This window comes from Petromyzon marinus, chromosome 58 (assembly GCF_048934315.1).
Source record: "Petromyzon marinus isolate PM22_M1 ecotype Great Lakes invasive population chromosome 58, UKy_Petmar_22M1.pri1.0, whole genome shotgun sequence".
Taxonomy (NCBI): domain Eukaryota; kingdom Metazoa; phylum Chordata; class Hyperoartia; order Petromyzontiformes; family Petromyzontidae; genus Petromyzon; species Petromyzon marinus.
Genome location: NC_133724.1, coordinates 9,157,367 through 9,185,214, shown reverse-complemented (window position 1 = coordinate 9,185,214; position 27,848 = coordinate 9,157,367). Strand labels below are relative to the sequence as shown.

General features: G+C 51.6%; 1 protein-coding gene across 2 annotated transcripts; it reads right to left on the bottom strand.

Annotated features, from left to right (window-relative positions):
• Nucleotides 1-307: 307 nt before the first annotated feature.
• Nucleotides 308-27,188, bottom strand: LOC116955174 (uncharacterized). 2 transcript variants are annotated; one of them, XM_076052911.1, is made up of 6 exons: nt 26,837-27,188; nt 19,827-20,425; nt 11,452-11,613; nt 8,103-8,256; nt 6,180-6,223; nt 308-4,593 (listed from the first exon to the last, which is right to left on the bottom strand). In XM_076052911.1, exons 2-6 carry the CDS (start codon nt 20,349-20,351, stop codon nt 3,862-3,864), a joined length of 1,617 nt encoding a protein of 538 aa, XP_075909026.1. In that variant the 5' UTR covers nt 20,352-20,425; nt 26,837-27,188; the 3' UTR covers nt 308-3,861. The 2 variants fall into 2 exon arrangements, with proteins under 2 accessions (XP_075909026.1, XP_075909027.1); XM_076052912.1 differs by lacking the exon at nt 26,837-27,188 and adding an exon at nt 26,699-26,708.
• Nucleotides 27,189-27,848: the final 660 nt, after the last annotated feature.

Genomic DNA, 27,848 nt, shown 5'->3' with positions numbered 1-27,848 from the left:
ACACGAGGGGGTGGGTGGCCAACACCACGCCCGGCCGCCTTTGTCTCCCTTGCGGCGATGTTTACACACCGCACCAGGTACTCATTTGAGGCTGAGTCGACCTAGGGGAGGCCCGGGACCAGTTCAGATAATCGTCACTGGTGTTGGCAGTGAGCGGGAATCGAACCCGGGTCGCCAGGTTCGTAGCGCAGCGCGCTAACCGCTACACTATCGCTCCCCACACAGTGACACACACACAGTGACACACACATACAGTAACACAGTGCCAGACACACACGAGTATGCAAAATAACATTTGGACCCTTAATTTAATTCGTCGATTTAATCATTTAAAAATCCAAATCAAACTCCACAATCGTTTCTCTCCTCCATAAATAGCTGCGAACACAAATCAACTAAAATTTTTGATTCGAAACGCTCCGAAAGTAGCAAGCACGTTCACACCATTCTTAGATAACATTTTGGATTTGGTGGAACATTAAAAATAAATCCCTTCCCAAAGTAAGATTGGCGGTCATGATAAATGTTCCGACAGTTTTTAATAAATTTGTTTAAACGTTTATATCATATCCTAGCAGACGAGGACAGCACCAGCAGTGTCCAGGAGCTCGAAGCCAATGTGGAGGTCTCTATGGGTATCTCCGAGTCTCTATGCATCTCTATACATATCGATGAGTCTCTATCCCTTGTGTCACTATGGGTCTTTATGTATTTCTACGTATATCTGTGTATATATGGGTCTCTATGTGTCTAGATGCAGCTCTACGTGTCTCTACGTGTCTGAACGTGCCTCGATGTATATCTATCATTGCGAATGATGGCAGCGATGACGAACGAGGAGCTCGATGATGCCAATGTGCAGGTGGTGCTGCTTCAGCTGCCGCTGCTCGCCACGACAAGATGGCTTCAGCAGAGTGAGTTCGTCTTCCCGTCGTCTTCCTCCGTCGAAGCAGCTCAGACCAATTCGGTTTCATTCATTCGACCCAGAGGCGGTGGGGGGGTCGGCGACGAGCATAACCAGAAGGGACATTTTCTTTATTTCGAGATTCGGTAACAAACCAAAAAACTCCCACGCGCAATGTCACCACGGAGCGGCGCTTAGGAGGGAGTCCGCTCGCCGCCTCGGCGCTCGATGAGACCACGTGGAGACCACGTGGTCTCATAGGCGAACACTGCTCATGGACTTGCACCCTTACATCCTATTACATCCCTACATCCTATTACATCCTATTACATCCCTACATCCTATTACATCCATACATCCTATTACATCCCTCCATCCTATTACATCCTATTACATCCATCCATCCTATTACATCCCTACATCCTATTACATCCTATTACATCCCTACATCCTATTACATCCCTACATCCTATTACATCCTATTACATCCCTACATCCTATTACATCCCTACATCCTATTACATCCTACTACATCCTATTACATCCTATTACATTCCTCCATCCTATTACATCCCTACATCCTATTACATCCTATTACATCCCTACATCCTATTACATCCCTACATCATATTACATCCTATTACATCCTATTACATCCCTACATCCTATTACATCCCTACATCCTATTACATCCTATTACATCCCTACATCCTATTACATCCCTACATCCTATTACATCCCTACATAATATTACATCCTATTACATCCCTACATCCTATTACATCCCTGCATCCTATTACATCCCTACATCCTATTACATCCCTACATCCTATTTTATCCCTACATCCTATTACATCCTATTACATCCCTACATCCTATTACATCCCTACATCCTATTACATCCTATTACATCCCTACATCATATTACATCCTATTACATCCCTACATCCTATTACATCCCTGCATCCTATTACATCCCTACATCCTATTACATCCCTACATCCTATTACATCCTATTACATCCCTACATCCTATTACATTCTATTACATCCTATTACATCCCTACATCCTATTACATCCTATTCTCAGCTGTTCAGGGGGTACAGATGCCACTGTTTGGGTTTGCCGCTGCCGCTGCTGCTGCCACCAGGAGAGGGCTTCAGAGAGAGACGGAGCCCCGTGCCGTTTCGCTGTCGCTACTCCCCTGTTGAAAGAGCGCAGACCACGTTGGGTTTATGATGTTGGTCTATAGTTTGGATTGCATGGCCACAATCGCACTGCTGTGGGCTTGCCTTTAATACATCTCTATGGGTCCCGAGATGTTAACTACCTCGCCTGGTATACAGGAGGTCGTGGGTTCGATCCTGACCCGACGCCTGCTGCTGCTGTATATTTGGAGTTTGCGCGTCTCTCTCTCTCCCCGTAGTCGCATGGATTTTTTTCCGGGTCCTCCGGTTTTCCCCTTCACATTTAGAATCAATGTCCGGCGTTTAGAGTTATTTGGCTCCTGCTATGAATTTTTCACAGTGATGATTACGATGATCATATCATTTGTGATAGCCAGGTGGTCGCTTCTGGAAAAGAGCTACACAGCTCAGTGGGGGCCTTACACTTGGTACAAACAAATAAACAGTTTAGTAGTTTAGTTTAGGATGGCAAGTAGCAGTGTTATCTCTTTCAGCTTAATACGGCACGACCGCAGTATTGACCGGGGCGACCTTCGTGCCGGCGTTCAAATGTGTTCCCGGGGTCGTTGCACGGAAGCGTGGAGAAGCTAAGAGCTGCGTGGAATTGACAGGGGTGTTGCGAAAGATTTCGAGGCCCGACATCCGTTTGGTTTTCAATCTCGCGATTGATCGCTAACATTAATAGTTGGCGCGAACTCCAAGTTGAGGGACGGGTTGCCGTGGCCCAGTCACGCCGATGCTCACGCTCGCTTGGGCGTGCGCGAAATCCTGGGGTGTGCGGATGATATATCAAAGGCCGTGCTTGTCACTACCACCAAGATTTCTACAGCTTCACTCCGCTCGATTCGCAGACCAACCCCGAGGGCGAAGCAATTCATCCGTGAGTTTTACTGCGGCAATGCTGTGGGGACAGTGAATTCTCACGCGTGCTTTAAAGTGGAGCGGATAAACGGGGTCCGGTTGTGGATAGGCGTGGGCTACCTACGGGAGACATCACGGGCAGGAGAAGGCAACCTCTCAAGACCAGAAGAGCGGAGAACTGCAACCGTTAAATAGATCGCCTTGAATAAAGTACGTTGAACTTCTTTTCCACCGCACGTCGCCAACCGCGCTCATCGGATGTGCGTGGTGGAAAGGACGACAAGCTAAACACAACGACGACAACCACACCGTTATTTTACTACGCAACTCACAAATACCGGGACTTAATTTTTCCGGGACACACAGAGGGCCGTGACCGGGGGCCAGGGGCCGGGGGCCGGGGGCCGGGGGCCGTGCCAGGGACCAGGGGCCGTGCCGGGGGCCAGCACCGGCCCCGAGACGTGGCTCGCGACTCGAGACGCGCTATCGGCTCCGGAGGGCCGTCGCCGCTTGGTGGCGTCGCCGCGACCGGCGCGCCTCTCCGTCCGTCCGGAGATGCGCGCCCGTCAGCCGAAGGGCCCCTGGCCCCGAAGGGCCCCTGGCCCCGATGGGCCCCTGGCCCCTGGCCCCGAAGGGCCCCTGGCCCCGCTGGGCCCCGAGCCACATTATGCCGCCACCCTCCTTTGGCAGGGAAGAAACAGCCCTGGAGCTCCCCATGCCGGCTCGGCTCGCCGTGTGCCAGTGGGGGAGGGAAGGAGGGGGGGTGGGGATGACATTGAGAAAACGATCCCTGGGAAAACCAGGACAGGTGGCAACCCTTCCCCCAGCCACAGGAAGTACTTCCCCCACGACTTGCTGTTGGCTAATTCCCCACCGCGGTCCCCCCCCCCCACCCCCCGCCACCCCCACCTAGAACTTGCTGAAGAGCTCCTTCTTCTTGTTCCAGTCCATGGGCGGAGCACGCTTGTTCATCCTCTTGGCCTGGGCACGTTCCCGCGCAGCCTCCAGCGTCAGAGCGAGCGCCGGGGCCCCTCCCAGGGACCCCCCAAAGGACCGCTCCAGGGACCCCTCTGGGGAACCCCCCAGGGAACCCCCCAGGGATCCCCCCAGGGATCCCCCTGGGCTACCGCTCGGCCCCGGGAATGGGGGGCAGAGCTCAGAGTCCTGCACTGCGGGGGACTCGGCCTGCCGCCCCCTCCTCTCCTGCGCCTCTCTCTCCTCCCTCTCCTCCCTCTCCTTTCTCTCCTCCTTCTCCTTTCTCTCCCTCTCCTCTCTCTCCTCCCTCTCCTCCCTCTCCTTTCTCTCCTCCTCCTTTCTCTCCCTCTCCTCCCTCTCCTCCCTCTCCTTTCTCTCCTCCCTCTCCTCCCGCTCCTCTTCACGGTCACTTTCATCATCATCGCTCTGCTCCCTCTTCACCATCTTCCTCTCATCCCTCTCCTCTCTCTCCTGCCTCTCCCTCTCCTCCCTCTCTTCCCTCTCCTCCCTCTCCTCTTTTTTCCTCTCCTCCCTCTCCTCCTTCTCCCTCTCCTCCCTCTCCTCCTTCTCCCTCTTCTCCCTCTCCTCTCTCTCCCCCTCCTCCCTCTCCTTTCTCTCCCTCTTCTCCCTCTCCTCGCGCTCCTCTCGCTCCTTCTTGCCGTCCACCTGCGTGCACAGAAACCAAACAGAGCCATCCATCACCGGACACCAGGGTGGCAGCGCCGCGGTACAGTGGCTAGGAGATGTTAACTTAATCGCCTGATCTGCAGGAGGTCCTGGGTTCGATTCCGACCCTGACGCCTGCTGCTGCTGCTGTATATTTGGAGTTTGCGCGTCTCTCTTTCTCCCCGCGGTCGCGTGGATTTTTCTCCGGGTCCTCCGGTTTTCCCCTCCACATTTAGGTTCGAAGTCACGCGTTTAGAGTATTCGGCTGCTATAAATGTCCACACGATGATGATCAGCCCACTTCGGGTTGAACGATAATTTGTGATAGCCAGGTCGCTTCTGAAAGAAAGAGCTGCGTAGCTCAGTGTGGGGGTCATTACCTGGTGAAATAAAACAAATCTTTATATTTTTTAGCTTTAACCTCAAAGCAACAAGGAGCTGGCTTATACTTCCGACCGGGGCGCTGCTTTTCTGCCGGGAATTTGTACGACGGGTTGTCCGATCCGGCCTGGGGCCTTCTCGAGGTCGGCCGACTCGGCCTTAAAGGGAGTACCCGGGCGTGGTGTGTAAGGACCAGTAATGGGGAGACAAAGGCGGCCTGGGCGTGGTGTTGGCCACCCAACGCCCCCTCGTGTGCCGCAGTGCCCGGCCTTCATTAGGCGCCGCTGCTGCTCGCTAACAGCTGCTCGCTAACAGCACTTGCCCCAACAGCCTGGGAATCTCTGTGTCAACGACTGGCGTTTGCGCAGTTTCTCTCTCTCGCTCGCTCTCCTTTGCGCTGGGCGGGTTTCCGCCGGCATCCTCCGGTGCCGTCCCCAATAGCTGTGCGAAAACTCAATAAGAAGGCGCGCGGGTCAGCACTTTTATTTTCGGCCAAATTCCATCTGTGAGAATTAAAAAAAAACCGAGAATCCGGTCGTCACGCCACAGAGACGCACACTGCTTCCCTCGTGCGGAGCGAGTGGGGAAAGTGCTGCCCCCTGCTGCTGCTGCTGCTGCGTGGACCGGATCTGGGAATGTCAGCTGTCGCCGGGAACCTCCGAGATTCACAAACGGATTTCCCCGTTGACAAAGACATACAAAATATATAACGACGACGACGACGATGATGATGATGATTGTGGTGAGTCGATTGGTCGTCAGCCTGGCCACCCGCCAGAGATGGCCTAAGGAGTCGTGGGCTGCGTTGGGTTCGATGCTCTCAGGAATTCCGAACGGGATTTCATTTTCATCGCGAGAAAACTTCACGGCCAGATGAGCAAATCGCGGGAAACGGGCGGAATGACATCATCGGGAGCTAAGCAGGGGTTGAGCCTGGATAGCGCTTGGACGGACGACCGCAACTACCACCACGACCAACACCAGAAGCACCACGCCCGACCGCCTTTGTCTCCATAGTGGCGATGTTTACACACCGCACCAGGTACTCATTTGAGGCCGAGTCGAGCTAGGCGAGGCCCAGGACGGGAATTGAACTCGGGTGTCCGGGTTCGTAGCGCGGCGCGCTAACCGCCGCACCGCCGCTCACAGTGACACCCAAGATACGCGGACGACACGTGCGGCAAAGGGGACGTAAGACGACCTACCCCTGTGTCAGATGTTCCGTTGGACAGAGCTTTGGGCAGGCGACCTGCAAACGGGGGGGGGGGGGGGGGGAAAAAACCATCAAACACGCGGTATTGCAACGGCGCGGGTGGGGTGCCCGCGAGTACGTCGCAGAGCGGACACAGAAAGGATCCCCCGTGGAGTTTAACGCGGTGGAGTAAACCCGGAGTGCACGCGTCGCGTCTTTATTTTTTACCCTCCGACGCGCGACCGGGCTGCGCCGAAGCGGTGAAGGAATTGGCGCGGAGTTTCGTTCAAGTGACGGGTTGGGGTCGGCGGCGGGTTTAGCGACAGATTTAGATATTTGCGCGACCGAACCCAAAAGAGCCTCTATTATGGATGATATTGGTAGCGTGTTGAACTGACACGTCGGCGTGGGCACGCTGGTGGCTACGGTTTGCCGCGGCGGCCTTCACGGTCGCCCGGCGCTGCCGCCGCTCGCTGACGGACAGCGAGGAGCCCCTCCAGCGGTCTGGCAAACACGGCTCCACCGAGTCGGCTCCACCGAGCAAACTCCTCCCGTCTCACGCGGTCGCCCGCACGAGGGCTCACGATGGCCACTCGTGCACAGCGGGGGGTGGGGGGGGGGGGTGCTGCGGGCAGCGGGGGGCAGCCTTGGCAACAGCGTCCATAGTTATGGGGTCGCACCCACGCGTCGTGGCACACACGCACACACACACACGCACACACACACACGCACACACACGCACACACACGCACACACACGCACGCACACTAACGCACGCACGCACACTAACACACGCACACACACTAACACACGCACGCACGCACACGTGCACACACATGCACGCACACACACTAACACATGCACACACACGAACACACACACACGCACACATACGCTCGCACACGCACGCACACGCACACGCGCACACACACGCGCACACACACGCTCGCACACAAACGCACGCACACAAACGCACATACACGCGCATGCGCCCACACACACACGCACACGCGCATGCACACGCGCACACACAAGCACACACACACGCACATGCTCGCACACAAACGCACGCACACAACCACAGAAGGAAGCCTGGCACGTATGCACACACGCGCGCACTCACATGCACACGCACACACCCGCGCACACGAGCACGCACACACGCACACACATGCACGCACACGCGCATGCACATAAACACACACGCACACATGCACGCACACACGCACGCACACACGCACGCACACATGCAAAAACGCACGCACGCGGTTTGGCATGTTTAAACACATGGACGCATGCTTGCTGTTGAACCCAGCTTTTGTCAGTGCAATGCAATGCCTTAATTGTATTGAAGAGCATGCCGTAACGCACTACAATTGACTACTGCGTGCTCCAATGCACTGCATTGTCGTGCGCAGTAGTCCATTGTATTGTATTGCAGTGCATTGCATTGCATTACACTGTAATGTGTTACATTGTAGAAACAATGTTTTGTATGACATTGCATTGCTGTGTACTGCAACATCGCATTGAATTACATCGCACTGCAATGCAAGTAACACCACCACCATGCATCACACAACATGCACACCACCACCACGCATGACACAACCACCACGTGTGACACCACCACCACCATGCGTCACACCACCACGAGTGACACAGCGCATCACACCACCACCACGCGTCACACCGCCACACGTCACACCCCGCGTCACGCCACGCGTCACACCACCACACGTCACACCCCGCGTCACGCCACGCGTCACACCACCACACGTCACACCCCGCGTCACGCCACGCGTCACACCACCACACGTCACACCCCGCGTCACGCCACACGTCACACCACCACACGTCACACCCCGCGTCACGCCACGCGTCACACCACCACACGTCACACCCCGCGTCACGCCACGCGTCACACCGCGCCGACCTTTCACGTGGCTGGGCGTCGGCTCGACTCCGCACTTGGCGAAGAAGTCGTCGGCAACGCGGTCGACCAGCAGCAGCGTGACGTCGTCCTTCCTGGCCTTCACCAGGGCCACCACCTGCGAGTGCTTCTTGCCCGCGATGCTCTGCCCGTTCACCTGCATGGGCGCGGGCGGCGCGCGCTTAGCCAGGGGCACCCGTTAACACGGCGCGACAACAGTGGCGATGACGATGATGATGAAGACAACGACAATGATGATGATGATTACGATGACGTCGACAACAATAACATCAATTATAATGACGATGACGACAATGATGATGACGAAGAAGACGACGATGATGTTGACAAGAATAGCATCAATGATGACGACGAGGATGACGACGATGACGATGATGTCGACAACAATAACATCGACGATGACGGCGACGAAGAGGGATGAGGCCTCGCGAAAGATAGAGCGAAGGGGGCTTCAAGGCCTCGGGTCGGGGCACGGCCTAGGCACCAACATCGCATCACAACCGACCCATTGTCCCACCACAGGCTCCAGACTCAGGCCTCAACCATTTCGGCGGGCAATGCCCCACGGAGCGGAGGAGCAGCTCCGTCGGCACGAAAACCGCAGTGAAAAAAAAAACGATGGCTTAAACCTTGACCCTGCGCTTAATTCTTTGGCTAAACTCCAGCTCTGAGAATTATAAATATTGGGTCGACTGTCACACGACGAGCGGTCGGTTACTCTCGGTATTGCCAAGTGGGCGGGCAAGTTCTGCCCTCTACCGGGTGGATCAAAAATCACTTGAATGGATCTCAGAGGGAGGAGACCGGGTCTCAGTGTTTTGAGACTCTGCTCCAGGAGACCGGGTCTCAGGGACTTGAGACTTGGCTCCAGGAGACCGGGTCTCAGGGACTCGAGACTCTGCTTCAGGAGACCGGGTCTCAGGGACTCGAGACTCTGCTCCAGGAGACCGGGTCTCAGGGTCTTGAGACTCTGCTCCAGGAGACCGGGTCTCAGGGTCCTGAGACTCTGCTCCAGGAGACCGGATTATTGTATTTTGTTAACTTCACTGAAATGTCGCGAGTGTGGAAATGTGAGTGGCGAGACAGCAATGGAAGTTACGTAAGCTCGATTTATATACCATTTGTTTTATCCGATTGCACGGAGGTTGACTTTGTACTCTGAAGATTCCGTAAGCCCTGCTGAATCATCGGCCCGCCCGTTGCCTCACATTTACATTGAAATATTGACGCGTGTGTGCGTGTGTATGTGCGTGTGTGTATGTGCGTGCGCGTGTGTGTGTATGTATATGTGTGTATGTGTGGGTACGTGTGTTGTGTAGTGGTTAGTGCGCTGCGCTACGAATCTGGCGATCCGGTTTCGGTTCCTGCTCATGGCCAATACCAGTGACGATTATTTGAACCGGTTCTGGGCCTCCCCTAGGTCGGCTCAGCCTCAAATGAGAACCTGGTGCGGTGTGTAAACATCGCGACTGGGAAGACAAAGACGGTCGGGCGTGGTGCTGGCCACCTACCCCCTCGTGTACCGTGCTGGCCTTCATAGGTCCTCGCTAACAGCACTTTCCCCTACAGTCTGTTCAGGCTATATGGGGGATCTTTGTCTTTGTATGTGTGCGTGTGTGTTTGCATGTGTGTGTGTGTGTGCACGTCGCGTGCCACCCTTCATAGGAGCTCGCTAACAGCAACCGCCGCTCGGCTCTTTAAATCCATAACTGTGGGAAGTTTTATTTGTGTGTGTGGGCGTGGTGCTGGCCACCCACCTCTTTGTGTGTGCCATGTTGGCCTTCACGGGTGCTACTCGCGAACAGCACTTGCCCCAACAGTCTGTTAAGGCTACACGGGGGATCTTGGTCTTTGTTGGTACAATGGGAAACACAGCTGGTGCACCGGGCAGTGATGTCAGTCAGTCAACCGCGTGACACCACTGGGCCCCAAAGGAACAAAGCACCTGCCCGGGTGTGTTGTGGCATCAAACGCTCCACCCATTCAGCTCTCTGGGCATTGGAGTGTTTTGTAGAGAGAGTGGAGTGGTTGTGGAGTGGAGATCCTATACCTGGGCAGTGTGCTCAGGGGACCAGCTTGTGGTTTGGCAGCGGAGGTGTCAGGGGCGCCACGGTGGCTAGGAGATGTTAACTACCTCGCCTGGCACACAGGAGGTCGTGGGTTCGATCCCGACCCTGACACCTGCTTTATATTTGGAGTTTGCGTGTCTCTCTCTCTCATCATCATCACAGTGGCTAGGAGATGTTAACTACCTCGCCTGGCGCACAGGAGGTCGTGGGTTTGATCCCGACCCTGACACCTGCTGTATATTTTGAGTTTGCGTGTCTCTCTCTCTCCCAGCGGTCGCATGGATTTTTTCTCCGGGCCCTCCGGTTTTTCCCTCCACATTTGCAAATAACACCATGCGTTTGGAATGTTCGGCTGAAAAAGAGCTATGTAACTCAGTGGGCCCTACCTGGCAAAATAAAAATAGCCGAGTTTAGTTTAGTCACTTCAAATCAGTTGAACGGCATTACCTCTCCGTCACCTGCGTAACACTGCTGTGTGAAAGCTGCGTGGTGGTCCTGTCTGAACCTCAGGGTCTTTTCGGTCACATCTCCCGCCATCTCTTCCCTCTGCTTGCGATGCGTGAACCCCTTTTAAGGTAAACATCTGCGCTGGCTAGAAACATTCAGGCTGGCCTGTCCACGATCCATCCCGGGTTTAAGCAGACTGGATTGTGCGACGAGCTCGCAGATCCTCGAAAGACCTGGACACAATCTCATTTGTGAGCACCCCCGGCAGGCGAGGCTGCGTTGGCTGGGTTACGTAGCCCGCGTGCCCGGCCAACGCATGCCCAAAGCAGCTGCTGCTTGGCCAGATCGAGAGAGAGCGGGGATTCTAAACGGCCACGGCACGGGCCAGAGAACACAGCGGGATGCTGAGCTGAGTGAACTTGCAGATGACCCGTTGTCGAGATCGCCCTCTCTGAAGGAGACTCACCCTGGTCCCATAGACTCACACTGATCCCATAGACTCACCCTGGTCCCACATACTCACACTGATCCCATAGACTCACACTAATCCCATAGACTCACACTGTCCCCCTGGTGCTGGTGACTTCGCTAGGGGGAGTGGGTGCAATGAGGGGTGAGTGAGTGGGGGGAGTGGGTGGGGGGAGTGGGTGGGGGGAAAAGTGAGTGGGAGAGGGAGTGGGGGGGAGGCAATGAGGGGGGTAAGGGGAGTGAGTGGGGAGGAGGGAGTGAGGGGATTGAGTTGGGGGGGGCGATGAGGGGGGGGGGCGGGGGGAGGAGGGAGTGGGGGGGTGGGGGTTAGGGGGGGGTGCCCCCACCTGCACGATGCGGTCGTGAGCGAGGATGCCGGCTGTGTGTGCGGGGGAGTCTGCATCGACGGAGCGCACGAACTGCCCCACGCGGCCCTTCTCGGCGTGGAGGTGGAAGCCGTAGCCCCTGGGGCCGCGCGGCACGACGCACAGACGCGGCCTCACGGCGCCCTTGGGGAGACACAAGCGTTACGCAGAGGGACACGTGGGGAGAGAGACACGGGGAGACACAAGCGTTACGCAGAGGGACACGTGGGGAGAGAGACACGGGGAGACACAAGCGTTACGCAGAGGGACACGTGGGGAGAGAGACACGGGGAGACACAAGCATTACGCAGAGGGACACGTGGGGAGAGAGACACGGGGAGACACAAGCGTTACGCAGAGGGACACGTGGGGAGAGAGACACGGGGAGACACAAGCATTATGCAGAGGGACACGTGGAGAGAGAGACACGGGGAGACACAAGCGTTATGCAGAGGGACACGCGGGGAGAGAGACACGGGGGAGAGAGACACATGGAAGATCACACGTTATGCAGAAAGACGTGCGGGGGAGAGAGACGCGGCCGAGAAGGAAACGGGGTAGAAAAGAGACGAGGCTGCATGCTCCAGGTTCTGCAGCGGAGTCTCCAACTCCTTCAGAGAGTGAGCAGCCGCTACCAGATCACCAGCAAGCATAACGTGGTTGACCAGTAGGCAGCCATCCCTTGACCAGATCCCGCTGCCTTTATCCCCCAATGCTGATGTGTACACACTGCATCAGTTGACTTATTTGAGGCTCAGGACCAGGTCAGATATTCGTCACCGGTGTTGGTTATGGCCGGCAATCAAACTCGGATCACCGGGTTCGTAGCACAGTGCAATGACGGCTCCTCTACCGCTCTACACACAAAGACACGGACAAAGATCCCCCGTGTGGCCTTAACAGGCTGTTGGGGCAAATGCTGTTAGCCCAGCACCTATGAAGGCCGGCACGGCGCACGAGGGGGTGGGTGGTCAGCACCAAGCCCGGCCGCCTGTTTCCCCACTGCTAATCTTTCCACACCGCACCAGGTACACATTTGAGGCTGAGTCGACCTAGGGGAGGCCCGGGACCGGTTCAGATAATCGTCGCCGGTGTTGGCCGTGAGCGGGAATCGAACTCGGGTCGCCGGGTTCGTAGCGCAGCGTAGCGCTAACTTATGTGCCACCGCTCCCCAACCACACAGATGCACACACACACACGCACAAAGACAAAGATCCCCCCGTGTAGCCTTAACAGACTGTCGGGGCAAGTGCTGTTCGCGAGCAGCGCCTACGAAGGCCGTGCACTGTGGCACACTAGTGGGCTCGGTGGCCAGCGCCAAGCGCGGCCGCCTTTGTCTCCCCCAAGTGGCGACGTTAACTCCACGCCGTCAGCAGGTGCTCGTTTGAGGCCGAGTCGACCTAGGGGGAGGCCCCGGAACGGTCCGGGGAATCGTGACCGGTGTTCGGTGGCCCGCCAGCGGGAATCAAAGATTGCTCCGTTGCGTAGCAGCGCGCTGCTTCCCACCCACGCGCACGCAAGAGGGAGCGAGCGAGCGAGCTCACGGGGACATTCCTGAAATTTTAGCTCGAGAATTTCGGCTGAGAGCTTTTGATAAAGAGCGACTCCCCCTCTCCACTCCCACCACTCGGGCTAACTCCGTGCCTGACACGGCCATTTTGACCCCCCCCGCCCGCCACCCACCAGGAAACCCACTTTGAGGGGTAAATACAACAGCGCCAAGAACATGAACCCTGAACCCGGCATCACGGTGGTTCTGGCTGCTGAGCCATTATCAATCGACTTTGTTTATTTATTTGGGCCACGGTGGTGTGGTGTTATTTTCCTCGCCTGGTATACAGGAGGTCGTGCGTTCGATCCCGACCCTTACGCCTGCTGTGCATTTGGAGTTTGCGTGTCTCTCTCTCATCATCATCATCACGGTAGCTAGGAGATGTTAACGACCTCCTCTGGTATAGGTTTGGTCCCAACCCTGACAGTGCCTGGTGTACATTTGGAGTTTGCGTGTCTCCCTCCCCGCAGTCGCGTGGATTTTTAGTTTCTCTGGGTCCTCCGGTTTTTCCCTCCACATATAGAACCATGCGTTGAGATGACTTAGATTATTTTTCTGCTATAAATGTCTAAATGATGGGGCCACTTTGTTGAGCTGTCATTCGTGGCCAGGTCGCATCTGAAAAACAATTTAAGTGGGTTTTGTCTGGCAGGGTGGGGATGGTTTTGTGTTGTATCTGTGTTTGGGTGATTTGTTTACTTTTCTTGTACTTTGTACTCCTGTCGTGTCTTTGTAACTGTGTTTGTTATTGTAACGTTCTTACCCCGTGCTCACAACTGGAGATCTATGAAAAAGGAGTTCCACAGCCCAATCGGATTCCTTCTGCAGTCTAAATAAATATTCAGATTCTGAATCTACTGAGACAGCGGGGAGACACCCAGACTCATCGGGGCTCAAACCCAGGATTTTCGTGTTACTGCCTCAGGGTCTCTGGCACAGCCGTTTATGAACCCCCCTGAGAGTGAGGGGGAGTGAGGGGGACTCAAACACAGGAGCCTGAACCTTGAACGAAGGGTGTCACCATTGCTGGTTCAGCATTACCAACACGGCCATTGTGAACCGCCCGCGAGAGACCCAGACCTGGGGATTGAACCCAGGTTCTCAGTGGTTCTGGCTCAGTGTCTCTGACAAGGCCATTGTAAACCTCCCGAGAGAGACCCAGACCTGGGGATTGAACCCAGGTTCTCAGTGTTTCTGGCTCAGTGTCTCTGACAAGGCCATTGTAAACCTCCCAAGAGTGACGCAGACCTGGGGATTGAACCCAGGTTCTCAGTGGTTCTGGTTCAAATGTCTCCGATACGCCCAATGTGAGCCCCGTGATTGTCTTCATCTCTGCCAAGTTGATAATCTGTCCGCTGGCTTGCGTGCTGTTGCGTTTAAGAGGATTAACAGCTCACGGAGCAACAACAATAAATAATAATTAATCAGAACCAATGTAGGGACTTTGCATTCCGACACAACAAAGAACTTAATTACATTTACATACAGGAACAAAGTGTCCTTTGGTTAGCCAGGTCCAGCAACTTGCACTACCTGTTTGTGTATGCACCCATTCAAAGTGCACAAAGATCCCCCGTGTAGCCTTTAACAGACTGTTGGTGCAAGTGCTGTGAGCGAGTAAGCACCTACGAAGGCCGGCACGGTGGTGTCGTGGTTCGAGCGCTGTGCCGCACACCGCACCGGTGAGACGTGTCCAGCCGGGAGCGTGGTGCAGGCCACCAACCCTTCGTATGTCACGACGGCACTGCCCTCTGACACCTCCGATTAGCACGGTTGGCTACGCACGGTCCGAAAGAAGTTCGACATGCATACGTAGGCGCTGCTCGCTAACAGAACTTGCAAGAATTAGTTCGCTAAGGCTATACGGGGGATCTTTGTTTTGAATGATGGCCAGAGGGTAGTGAGGGTGGCCGGGCTTGGTGCTGACCACCCACCCCCTCGTGTGCCGAGCCGGCCTTCATAGGTGCTGGGCTAACAGCACTTGCCCCAACAGTCTGTTAAGGCCACACGGGGGATCTTTGTCCTTGTCTTTGTGTGTAGAGCGGTAGTGGAGCCGTCATTGCACTGCGCTACGAAACCCGGTGATCCGAGTTTGATTGCCGGCCATAAGGAGGCTCGTGAAGGACGCTGCTGCGACTGGGCAGTTGGAGGCAGTCGCCCTCCTCCAACAACAACAACGGAAGGCAGAGGAGCGACGCTCACAACAACGAGCGGAGCGCTGGGGCGGCTAAAACGCAGGCAGGTTGGCCCAGTAGGGGGTCACGGCTGGAGGCGCGTCTACCGGTCATCTCGGTCAGTCAACCCATGGCACAGCCTGGGTCTGTCCCGTGACCTCCTCCTGTCAGCAGCGAGGAGTTGGACACTTCACGCGACAGCCTCCAAGTGCACCCAGCCTGGCACAGGCGCTGAGGCGACGTCACCGTCACTTAGTGGCGAATGGCGGCGATGGGGGTGTAGTTGAGAGTGTAGCTGAGGGTGTAGCTGAGGGTGTAGTTGAGGGTGAGGGTGTACCTGAGAGTGTAGCTGAGAGTGTAGTTGAGGGTGTAGTTGAGGGTGAGGGTGTAGCTGAGAGTGTAGTTGAGAGTGTAGTTGAGGGTGTAGCTGAGGGTGTAGCTGAGAGTGTAGTTGAGGGTGTAGTTGAGGGTGAGGGTGTAGCTGAGAGTGTAGTTGAGAGTGTAGTTGAGGGTGTAGCTGAGGGTGTAGCTGAGGGTGTAGCTGAGAGTGTAGTTGAGAGTGTAGTTGAGGGTGTAGCTGAGGGTGTAGCTGAGAGTGTAGCTGAGAGTGTAGCTGAGGGTGTAGCTGAGGGTGTAGCTGACAGTGTAGCTGAGAGTGTAGCTGAGGGTGTAGTTGAGGGTGTAGCTGAGAGTGTAGCTGAGGGTGTAGTTGAGGGTGTAGCTGAGAGTGTAGCTGAGGGTGTAGCTGAGGGTGTTGTTGAGGGTGTAGTTGAGAGTGTAGCTGAGGGTGTAGCTGAGAGTGTAGCTGAGGGTGTAGCTGAGAGTGTAGCTGAGGGTGTAGCTGAGAGTGTAGCTGAGGGTGTATCTGAGGGTGTAGCTGAGGGTGTATTTGAGAGTGTAGTTGAGGGTGTAGCTGAGCGTGTAGTTGAGAGTGTAGCTGAGAGTGTAGTTGAGAGTGTAGTTGAGGGTGTAGCTGAGAGTGTAGCTGAGGGTGTAGTTGAGGGTGTAGTTGAGGGTGTAGTTGAGAGTGTAGTTGAGTGTGTAGCTGAGAGTGTAGTTGAGGGTGTAGCTGAGAGTGTAGTTGAGAGTGTAGTTGAGGGTGTAGCTGAGAGTGTAGCTGAGGGTGTAGCTGAGGGTGTAGCTGAGAGTGTAGCTGAGGGTGTAGTTGAGGGTGTAGCTGAGGGTGTAGCTGAGGGTGTAGCTGAGGATGTAGCTGAGTGTGTGGGGAGCGCTAGTGTAGCAGGTTAGTGCTACGCCGTGCTACGAACCCGGCGACCCGAGTTCGATTCCCACTCACGGCCACCAACACCACCGGTGACGATCATCTGAACCGGCCCTGGGCCTCCCCGAGGTCGACTCGGCCTCAAATGAGTACCTGGGTACGGTGCGTAAAAACATCGCCACTAGGGGAGACAAAGGCGGCCGGGCGTGATGCTGGCCACCCACCCCGGCTCGCGCGACCCTGAGCCGGTAGCGTTCCGTAGGCGCCGCTCGCCAAGGGCACTTGCCCCGATAGTCTGTTAACGTCTACAACGGGGAGGGCTTGGGGGACCTTTGTCTTTGCTGAGCGTGTCCTACTCTGCCAAGGGGTCATAATCGACGGAGCAAAGGTCCAGGGGTGGCGGGTCCAACGCCCACGCGAGACAACGGCAACACGCCCAGCGCGCCCGGCGTCATCGCAAATTCCTCACGAGCCCCGCTTGAATGTGCGGACGCTGAACGTCTTCTTCTTGGGCACCGCACGCGGACACCCACGGCGGGTGGAGTGTGGGGGGGGGGGACAAATTACGTGCAACTAACAACAAGCATTTCTCGGGAAATGAGTTCTCAATGTTGTAAAGTGGTGTGGTGTCTAGTAGTGTAGCGCATAGTGGTGCAGTGTTTTGTAGTGTAATGTAGAGCGTATAGTCCATAATAGAGGCTTTTTGGGTGAGATCGCGTAAATATATAAATGTTGTGTCGTTCAAACCCGCCACCACCCGACACAGCCAACTAGTAAGGATTATCACGTAAACAGAACGTGGCCAATTCATATCTAGTACAGCACTAGTGTATAGTGTAGTGTATAGTAGTGTATAGTGTAGTGTATAGTAGTGTAGTGTATAGTGTAGTGTATAGTGTAGTGTATAGTGTAGTGTATAGTAGTGTATAGTGAGTGTATAGTGTAGTGTATAGTGTAGTGTATAGTAGTGTAGTGTATCGTGTAGTGTATAGTGTAGTGTATAGTAGTGTAGTGTATAGTGTAGTATACTAGTACACCACACCGGTGTGTTAGAGAGCCAAGCCTCAACATTTACAATCTGAGTGCGACGTTTCACCAGTAATTACAACTAGCTTCATCAGGCGACAGCCAGATTTGTGGAGATGTCCACCTGTTTCGTTCCTTATGTAGAGGCGTAGATGTGATTACTGAGTCAACGTACATGATGCATGTGCATTAAGCCGAGCCCTTTGAACTTGTCCTTCCTGTCTATTGTGTGTATTAAAGTAGCTGTACCAACCGTAATCCCTGGTGAAGTACGGTGCCCTTCATAGGCATGCATTTAAACAATGTATCATTTGATGATTCGCTTCCACGCAGCACTGAGGCGGTAGCTATCTGAACGGTTTAAGTTATTTTTATTTCTTTCAATTTCGATTAGTCTTGGCCAGTAGCAGCTAGTTTTGCACAGAACTTCAACATTATCAAAATCAATTGAGTGTCCTTGTTGGCAAGCGTGTTCTGCTACTGCTGACAGTTGTATTTGGGAGAATTTAATATTTCTCTGATGTTCTTTTAGTCTCGTGCTGATCATTCGTCCTGTTTGCCCAACGTAACATTTACCACACGTGCAGTTAATCCTGTACACACCTTCTGTGAATAGCTTCGGAAATACATCTTTTGATCGTTTTCATTAAGTAATTAAAATGACACCCTCATTTGTGGTGTATAGTAGTGTAGTGTATAGTGGTGTAGTGTATAGTTGTAGTGTATAGTGGTGTAGTGTACAGTGGTGTAGTGTATAGTGTAGTGTACAGTGGTGTAGTGTACAGTGGTGCAGTGCATAGTGTAGTGTATAGTAGTGTATCGTGGTATAGTGTATAGTGTCGTGTATAGTGTAGTGTGTAGTATAGTGTATATTGGTGTAGTGTATAGTATTGTAGTGTATAGTAGTGCATAGTGTACTGCATAGTAGTGTGGTATATAGTAGTGTAGTGTATAGTAGTGTAGTGTATAGTGGTGTAGTAGTGTAATGTATTGTTTAGTAGTGTAGTGTGTAGTGTACAGTGGAGTGTATAGGAGTATTATGTTGAACTTCTTTTGCACCGTACGCAACCAACCGTGCTAATTGGAGGTGCGGGTGGGGGAAAGGACAACAAGCTAAGCACAAGAAGCCGTTTGGGTCTCCAAAGTCACACAGCCTCGGCACCAGCAACAACGGCACCGTCGGCAGCCACGGTCAATCCCCTGCCGGATGTCCTTCAAGTGACCAGGAAAATGGCGACAGTTAGAAGGCTCTCGTTTTCAAGGAGGATTGTTGCCTTGAGACAGTGATCCAGATCTGCTAAGAGCCTTGGGTCTGGGTGTCTCTCTCTCGTGGTACATAATGGCCGCGTCGGAGACAGTGATAAAACACTGTCAAAAGCCAGAGCCGATTTCTCACCTTAAACCCATTAACAATGAAAACATTGTCGTCGCAACTGGGAAACAAGTAGATTAAAATCACACACACACACAGCGTGTGCAGCATTGCATGCACAAACAAGCTATCTCAGTCTTTGCCGGACAACCACCAGCTCCAAAAGAATTGACTGTGTGGCCACCGTATGGCCATCGGGCGGTTCCAACCCCCCACCACGGCGGAGAGGTTGATTCCTCCCAATTGCGAACGTTGACAAGCGTCTGCACCGCAGCACATCCGCACAAATCGAATTCAATCAGCTTATTCAAATCTGAACTGAAGGCCTCTTTTTTTTTGTCCAGGCATACGCTGGCAAATGGGCATTTATGTGATGGGTCCAAGTGGCTCGTAAACTTTTAGGCCACTCCGTCACCACCCTCCCTCCTGTGAAGGTTCTCTGAAACCCGGTGAAGTGTTGGGATTGTGGTCTGGGGGGGGGGTACAACAGGGGAGGTAGAGACCGAACGTATGTTTTATTTATTTATTTACTCGGTGACGATCATTTTACTTGTCACGTGCGTGCCTTTTTTATCTCTCGCTATTTGAGGATTCACCTTTTGGGTTTTCCGATTTGCCTACGCGGGCCGGGGCGCTTTGTGCTTTTGTAACGTCCGCGTACGGGACCGGCGAATTTGCTGTTGCAGCGTTGTGGGACAATTGCGTGAACGACGCTCTGTAAAATTAAATCATTATCGTTGTTATTGTTGTAAAGGCACTGTGCTGATGACGAGTCCCCAGCAAGGGCTAAAAGCTGTCGCCACCGCCCGTCGGGGAAAATTTTTCCCTCCATTTTACTCTTTTTGAGCCGTCGGTTTCCGACGACCGAAATGGGCCACGCATTCCGGCCCTTCCCGAGCTGGTGGTCTGGGGCAAGGCCGAGAGGGCTGCTGCTCCGTGCCCGTAAAAAAAAAATCCACTTGGGCGGCAACAAAACATCCGGGGACTGGCGAAGGCAGCGCGCGCTGTTACCTCCTCTCCATCGCTGTCGCCACTGCTGTCGCGATCCTGCTGCTGATGCTGCTGCTGTTGCTGCTGCTGACCGTGGTGGTGCTCGTCTTCGTCGTCGTCCTTGTCCTCATCGTCGCGCTGCTTCTTCTGACCGAGGAGGCCCGCCTCGTCGCCGCCTTCCTTCTCGGAGCCTCCGCGAGCCGGCACTGCGTCGATGCCGAGGAGGCTCCCGGCCGCCGTGGTGGCCCGTCGCTCGGCCAGAGCCTCGTCCGCCTCCCGGTCGATGACGAGCAGCGTGGTCTCGCCCGGCTTCTCCTTGATGATGCTCACCACCTCCTGGTGGCTCTTGGCCTCCACGTTGACTCCGTTCACCTCCAGGATGCGGTCGCCGGCGCGCACCCCGGCCAGTTCGGCGGCCGAGCCCGGCTCCACCTTGTGGATGAACTGGCTCAGCCTGACCTTGTCAGAGTGCAGGTGAAAGCCGTAGCCGGCCTTGGCCTTGACGATGCGGCAGAGGCGAGCGGACGCATCGTAATTCTCGTCCATGGTCTCCCGGTGAGAGAGAGGAGAGAGGAGAGAGATGATGACGACGACGACGATGACGACGGTGACGGTGGTTCCTTCGCGGGGGTCAGGAGAGGGAGGAGCGAGGGGGTCAGGAGCAGCGACGGACTAAACGTCGGGCCCCGAGGCCGAGCTGTAAAGACTCCAGAGGCCCAGATTGCCACGCGATCCTCAGCGAGGAAGAATCTTTGGCAGGGGGGGCTGCCTAATGTGGTGGTGGGGACTTAATGCCAAATGGAGATCACAGATAAGCGACGGAGCGTAACGCATTGTAGAGGTAATACGACATTTTAAATGAACTCTGATCATGAAAAATAAGAATAGGTTTTACCCTTTCTGGCAATACAACAGGTCTTAAAATGTTCAAACGCCAAACAAAGATACAGCTGCTGCTCACCCTGAGCTATAAATGATCCGATGCGTGTGGCATTGTCTTTGTACTGTTCATCTATTTGGCATTGTTCTCTGGTCTGACACTGGTGGTGAGTCTAGGCCATGAAGGTGGCTGCTGTCTCTGGTGTAGGCCAATCAGTTTCAAAGACAATGGATGTAGATTATCGGAGAATTTTGACACGTCGGCTTTCGCGACCAATTTCCTCCAGAATACAGGTTTTATCATGATTTTAGTAGACACAATCGACAGCAAGCACACGAACAATGGACGTGCAGAATGTACATTGATTACCATACACATAACCCTAACGGCAATGCATTTATATGCATTAATTAAACCCCCCCTCCCCACTTCGTGCAAGAAGAGCACACAAGTATGGTCATTGCATCTACCCCTCTATTTAAGGAACGAAACAGGAGGATGTTTTCACTAATCTGTCTGTCGCCTGATGAAGCTAGTTGTAATTACTGGCTAAACGTCGTACTCGAATTGTAAATGTTGTGGCTTTGCTCTCGGACACACCGGTGTGGCTGTACTAGTATACTACACTACACACTACACTATACACTATATACTACACTACTATACACTACACTATACACTACACGCTAGTGCTGTACTAGTGACAAATTGGCATGTTCTGTTTTATTTGACAACCCTTACTAGTTGGCTGTGTCGGGTGGTGGCGGGTTTAACGACACATTTATATATTTACGCGATCTAACCCAAAACATGTCCTGTATTGTGGATTATCAGAGCATGTTTGTTTGCATGTTTTGCCACAAGTACCGTGTGGTTAATGCGGTACTTAATGTCTTGCAAAAGTTTTAATCTATTTGGTGTTTGAACATCTTAACACAACTTCTGTTGAATTTCCAGGAAGAAGTCAAACCTATTTTTAGTTTTCATGTTTATGATTACTGGAAAAAAAATGTCCCCCATAGAGAGAGACTCTAACCCAGCGGTTCTTAAACCTTTTCTGCAGCCTTGCACTCCCTCGGTTCTCAATCGTAAAAAAAAAAATGATGTTAATAAACACACAGGCTTGATGAAACAAATTAAGTTGTATCACGGGACCTTTTTACCAATATCACAGCCTCTATCTGGTGTAGGCCAATCAGTTTCAAAGACAATGCCATCATATGTTACCACAACACGTGTTGTTTGCATGTTCACCGCAAGCACTCAGTGCGCTGTTAATGCATCAACTTGATGGTTCTAGTTGGGGTTTGAACAATTTAACACGAGTCCCGTTTTATAGCCATGAAGGGGTAAAACACATTCTCATTTCTCAAAGTAAGTTGTGGCTTATGTTGCCCGTGCCTTAATTTGCGTCTTTGATGATTTACCTTCGGAAAAAGATCTGGCCACGTCTCGCAACCCCCCAGAAAGGGCATCACGCAGCCCCAGGCGGTGCCTGATGCACCCCCAGGTTAAGAAGAAGAACCACTTCTCTGTGCTCTTATTAATTACCAGTTCGTAATGCCTGTCTGCGCCAGGCAAAAGTTGTCAATAAATATACTAATCAACCCGATATGAGTTGTTTACAATTCCTATCTACGATCAGACACTCGCAACTACTCCAAACATTTGGTATTCTTCCAACAACAAAAAATGTGTTGACTTGATTCAACTTCTTCTTTGGTTCTTTCGGTAAAGTCACGTAGAATGATAATAAAATAAAAAAATAAAAAAATAAAATTCTCACGACGTTTCGGCCACAACACAAGTGGCCTTCTTCAGGTGAAAGGAACAAACCCGTCGGGACGACAGAGCTACAATGAACGCTGCTAAGATTTGCAGCGTCTTTTAAGCTGGTTGAGAGAAGTGAGGCACCTTGACAAAGGGGTTTACATATCAAACAGGAGAATTTAGCATTGAAACAGTTTAGGGATTAGCTTGTGACTGGTCACAGAAATAGCTATGTTAAAGTCAAAGCCTACACATCTACAGAGGCACCTCGTACATGGATGCCAAAGGGGCTGCAACAACTCAACTATCATACAGTAAACCGATATGAAAAAAACCTAAGTCTAAATTACATCAATATAATAAATGTACTCAATATATTCTTCAATAAGCAGAGCTATTAACAGCAACTGGGCATACACTACAGTATATAATGAATACCACATAGTAAACAGATAAAAAACTAAAATATAAACTACCTCAATGTTATCAATAAACTCTATGTATTCTCCAATCAGCTGAGCTACCAACAATAAGTCGTTATATATCACGATGCTATATGGCGAAATAATGGGTGGATTCTTACCCTCCACATTAGCACCACGGACCGCTACGAGCCCCGTTCAGACAGACGAGTCCATCATGGTCGGAACAGAGGAGAGAAACACCTGCGAGGCGCTGTTATAATCATGTTATAAACCATACCATTAACCGTGGTGCGAGAAGTATTAAGAGTCAATGCCAGCGAAAGAGCTGCGGTCTGAAGATCACCATAAAATAATTAATTAAGAACCGAAATGGTTTAAAACATCTTTCCAATGGTTACTAAGCCAGAATCCATCTTCTCGGTTGAAATTGTCTCTGTGCTTGTATATGTGGATAGCCTCATGAACGAATCTCTCATGGTAGCCGGTTGGCTTGCAAAGAACCTCCGTCTTGGAGAAGTCAATGTCATGTGAGCCAACTGAATTATAACAGTGATCTGCCACGGCGGAGGAGTTCGTTCTACTGTGTTTCAAGTCTGCTTTATGTTCGCGGATGCGGTCCGAGATATGTCGTTTTGTTTCTCCAATGTAGCTACTACCACAGAGGCACTTTAGTTTGTAAACGCCCGGGTACTGTATGTCTGGAACAGCATCTTTTACAGATGGAACCAGATCACGAATTTTATGTACTGTGTTGAATCGGATCTGGATCTTGTGTTTATTCAGGATTTTGGAGATCTTTTTAGTGACCCCTGCAATGTAGGGTAAGGTGATGGTTTTGAGTGGCTCCACAAGAGGATCCTTCTTCATGACTGGAGTGATGGCTTTGCGGATTGTGTATTCGGAGTAACCAATAGCCCTGAGAACCTGGTGTACGTGTTTGAGTTCACTGGTAATGTGTTCCTGGTCGGAAATGCATTGGGCTCTATAGTATAGAGTCTTGATGAGGGAGTTCTTCTGGGATGGATGGTGGTGGGAATCCGGTTTCAAGTAAGCATCTGTATGGGTAGCTTTCCTGTAGACAGAGTGGCTCATTGAACCATCAGGTCTCCTTTTAATTAAGACATCCAAAAAGGGTAGCTTGCCATCTTTTTCCACCTCCATGGTAAATCTGATGGCTGGGTGTATGGAATTGATGTGGTCCCGGAATTGGTCTAGAGCAGGCTGGCCATGTGGCCAGATGACAAAAGTGTCATCCACATATCTCTTCCATAAGGTCGGGCATAGAGTGGCAGTCTGGATGGCGTCAGTTTCAAATTTTTCCATGAATTCGTTGGCTACAACCGGACACAGGGGGGGAGCCCATTGGGGTGCCCTCAGTCTGTTTGTAGAAAGTTCCATTCCAGGTGAAGTATGTGTTGGTTAAGCAATGTCTCACCAGGGGGGGTACATCAGTATGAAGTCCTTGATGAACCAAGTCTTCAATGATAGCGATGGTGTCAGGTACTGGAACTTTGGTGAACACGGACACTACATCAAAACTGACAAGCAGGTCGTCTGGGGACAGGGAAATGCCTTTGATTGTCGATACCAGGTGAGTAGAATTTAGTACCGCAGAGGTGGTTTTTCCAGTGAAAGGTCGCAGTATATCAGCAAGAAAAGGTGCCAGTTTATAGGTGGGGGAGTTGATAGTAGAGACGATGGGACGAAGGGGTGTATCTTCTTTGTGTATCTTTGGAAGGCCATATAATCTAGGTGGTCTGGCAGCAGAGGGTTTCAACGAGAACTGTTTGGTCTGATCAATTAATGCTGTTGAATCAGAGATGATTTTGTTCGTTTTGGTAACCAGGCTGTTGGTGGGATCTCTTTTTATTTTTGTATAGCTGCCATCGTTAAGTAGTTCTTGAATTTTGTTGTTATATTCTGTTTTTTCCATGATGACAGTGGCATTGCCCTTGTCGGCTGAGAGGACGACAATTTGATTCAACTTCTTACGTTTAGAGATGTTCCCATGGGAAACCGCTCGATTTAAAGATTCCGTTCTTTTTTTTTAAAGAACAAAAAATAATTAACTTAATGCTTTACGAGGGGAAGCTCTGGTATCTTTTACCGTTTTTAAATCATTCAGATTTGAACATCACAAAAATGGAAGATAGAACAATAGTTTTCACTTTAAACAACAGAAGATAGAACAATGATTATCACTTTAAACAATAGAGGATAGAACAATGGGTCTCGCTTTAAACACTATAAGATAGAAGAATGGGTCTCGCTTTAAACAATATAAGATAGACGAATGGGTCTCGCTTTAAACAATATAAAATAGAAGAATGATTCTCACTATAAACAATAAAAAATAGAACAATGGGTATCGCTTTAAACAATAGAAGATAGAAGAATGGGTCTCGCTTTAAACAATAGAAGATAGACGAATGGGTCTCGCTTTAAACAATATAAGATAGAAGAATGATTCTCACTTTAAACAATAGAAAATAGAACAATGGGTATCGCTGTAAACAATAGAAGATAGAACAATGATGATCACTTTAAACAAGAGGATAGAACACTGGGTCTCGCTTTAAACAAGAGGATAGAACACTGGGTCTCGCTTTAAACAATAGAAGATAGAACAATGGGTCTCGCTTTAAACAATAGAAGATAGAACAATGGGTCTCGCTATAATTATATTCGCTGTTTAACGCTCTACCAAACGAAAAAACCCCGCAATCTTTGATTTCGAACGGTGCCTGAATGACACCAGGAATAAACATTTTCATGGGCCACTAAAAATCTCGCTGTAGTTGATGTCCTCGAAGCTACCTGGGTACCAACATTTCAGCCCTTTACCTTGTCCGGGATGTACCAAAGATATGTTTTTGAGACATCTCGATCAGAGATCGAAGTGGAGCGTGACAAGATGACCTGAGCCCCGTCACGTAACATTCCGTCCTGAGAGTTCTCTTGGCAAAATTCCAGCTCTTGAGAATTAAATTAAAAACTTTCGTTCCGTGTGTGGGGTTTGTATGCAGTATATCTCTATGCACATATCTGTATATACAGTACTGTATCTCTCTTTGTGCATCTTTCACTCTATATATACATCTCTATGTCTGCACCTGTGTGTATGTCTCTATGTGTATATATCTGTGTATATATCTGTCCCTATGTGTATCTCTGTGTGTATCTCTGTGTGGTGAGCCCCGCTCACCTGTACCCCTGCTGCTGCTCTCTCTCTATATATCTCTCTATGTATATATCTATATGTATCTGTGTGGTGAGCTCCACTCACCTGCACCGCTGCCCTCTCTCTATGTATGTATATATCTCTATGTATATCTCTGTATATCTATATATCTATATATCTCTATATATCTATGTATATCTCTATATATCTCTATATGTATATCTGTGTGGTGAGCTCCACTCACCTGCACTGCTGCCCTCTCTCTATGTATCTCTCTCTATATATCTCTATATAGATCTCTGTGTGGTGAGCTCCACTCACCTGCACCGCTGCCCTCTCTCTATATCTCTCTATATCTCTATATATATCTGTGTCTATGTATCTCTGTGTGGTGAGCTCCACTCACCTGCACCGCTGCCCTCTCTCTATATATCTATATGTATCTCTGTGTCTATGTATCTCTGTGTGGTGAGCTCCACTCACCTGCACCGCTGCTCCTCTCTATGTATGTATATCTCTCTACATATCTCTCTCTATATATCTCTCTATATATCTCTCTATGTATATCTCTATATATATCTCTATGTATATCTCTATATATATCTCTATATGTATCTGTGTGGTGAGCTCCACTCACCTGCACCGCTGCTGCTCTCTATGTATGTATATCTCTCTATATATCTCTCTCTATATCTCTCTATATATCTCTATGTATATCTCTATGTATATCTCTCTATATATCTCTATATGTATCTGTGTGGTGAGCTCCACTCACCTGCACCGCTGCTGCTGCTGCCGCCGCCGTCTCCGCTCTGCGCAGCGACTCCCAAACTTTCGCCGCCTCACCTCCGCTCGGAGTCGATTCCTCCTCCGCTAATCGACGTGGCCGATTCCTCGGGCTTCGATTCCGGCTCCCCCCTGTGTTAGTTTTAGTCACGCAGAAGGGTCATTGCCCGAAACGTCGCCCAGCAATTGTTGTACAGGAGGAGGTCACGGAACAGACCCAGCAGGTGTCATGAGTTGACTGCTGTGCCAGGCTAGGTGCAGGAGGTCATGGGACAGAGCCAGGTGCCATGGATTGACTGCTGTGCCAGGCTAGGTGCAGGAGGTCACGGGACAGACCCAGCAGATGCGATGGGTTGACTGCTGTGCCAGGCTAGGTGCAGGATGGCACGGGACAGACCCAGCAGATGCGATGGGTTGACTGCTGTGCCAGGCTAGGTGCAGGATGGCACGGGACAGACCCAGCAGGTGCCATGGGTTGACTAACTGAGATGACTGGGCAGATGCACCACCTGCGCCCCCTAGTGCGCCAACTCGCTGCGTTTAATCCTCCCTGCAGCCTCCTCTCGTTCTTGTGAACGTCGCTTCTACCGCCCTCCGCCGTTGCTGAATGGTTCGCATGTTTTGTTCCTTGGGAGTGTGTGTTAAAATGCAGTACATTAAGTAACCCCCTGTGACTTGTTAAGATGCATTTAATAACCCTGCCCTACGTTTGCCGACTTTGCACCACCCCTGTGTATTTGATCGGGCTCTGGGAGTCGTCTATGCATTAGTGTGTCGAGCCAAATCAGCTAAACTACTAAACATTTTTATTAATTTTATTTGTGCCGGTAAGGGCCACCGCTGAGCTGTGTAGCTCTATTCCAGAAGCGACCCTGGTCATCACGAAGTATAGCCCAACGAAGTGGCTCATCACCATCATCATCGCCACGTGGACAGTTATAGCGGCAGCCAAATAACTCTTAAACGCGCGGTGACGTCGACTCTAAATGTGGAGGGGGAAA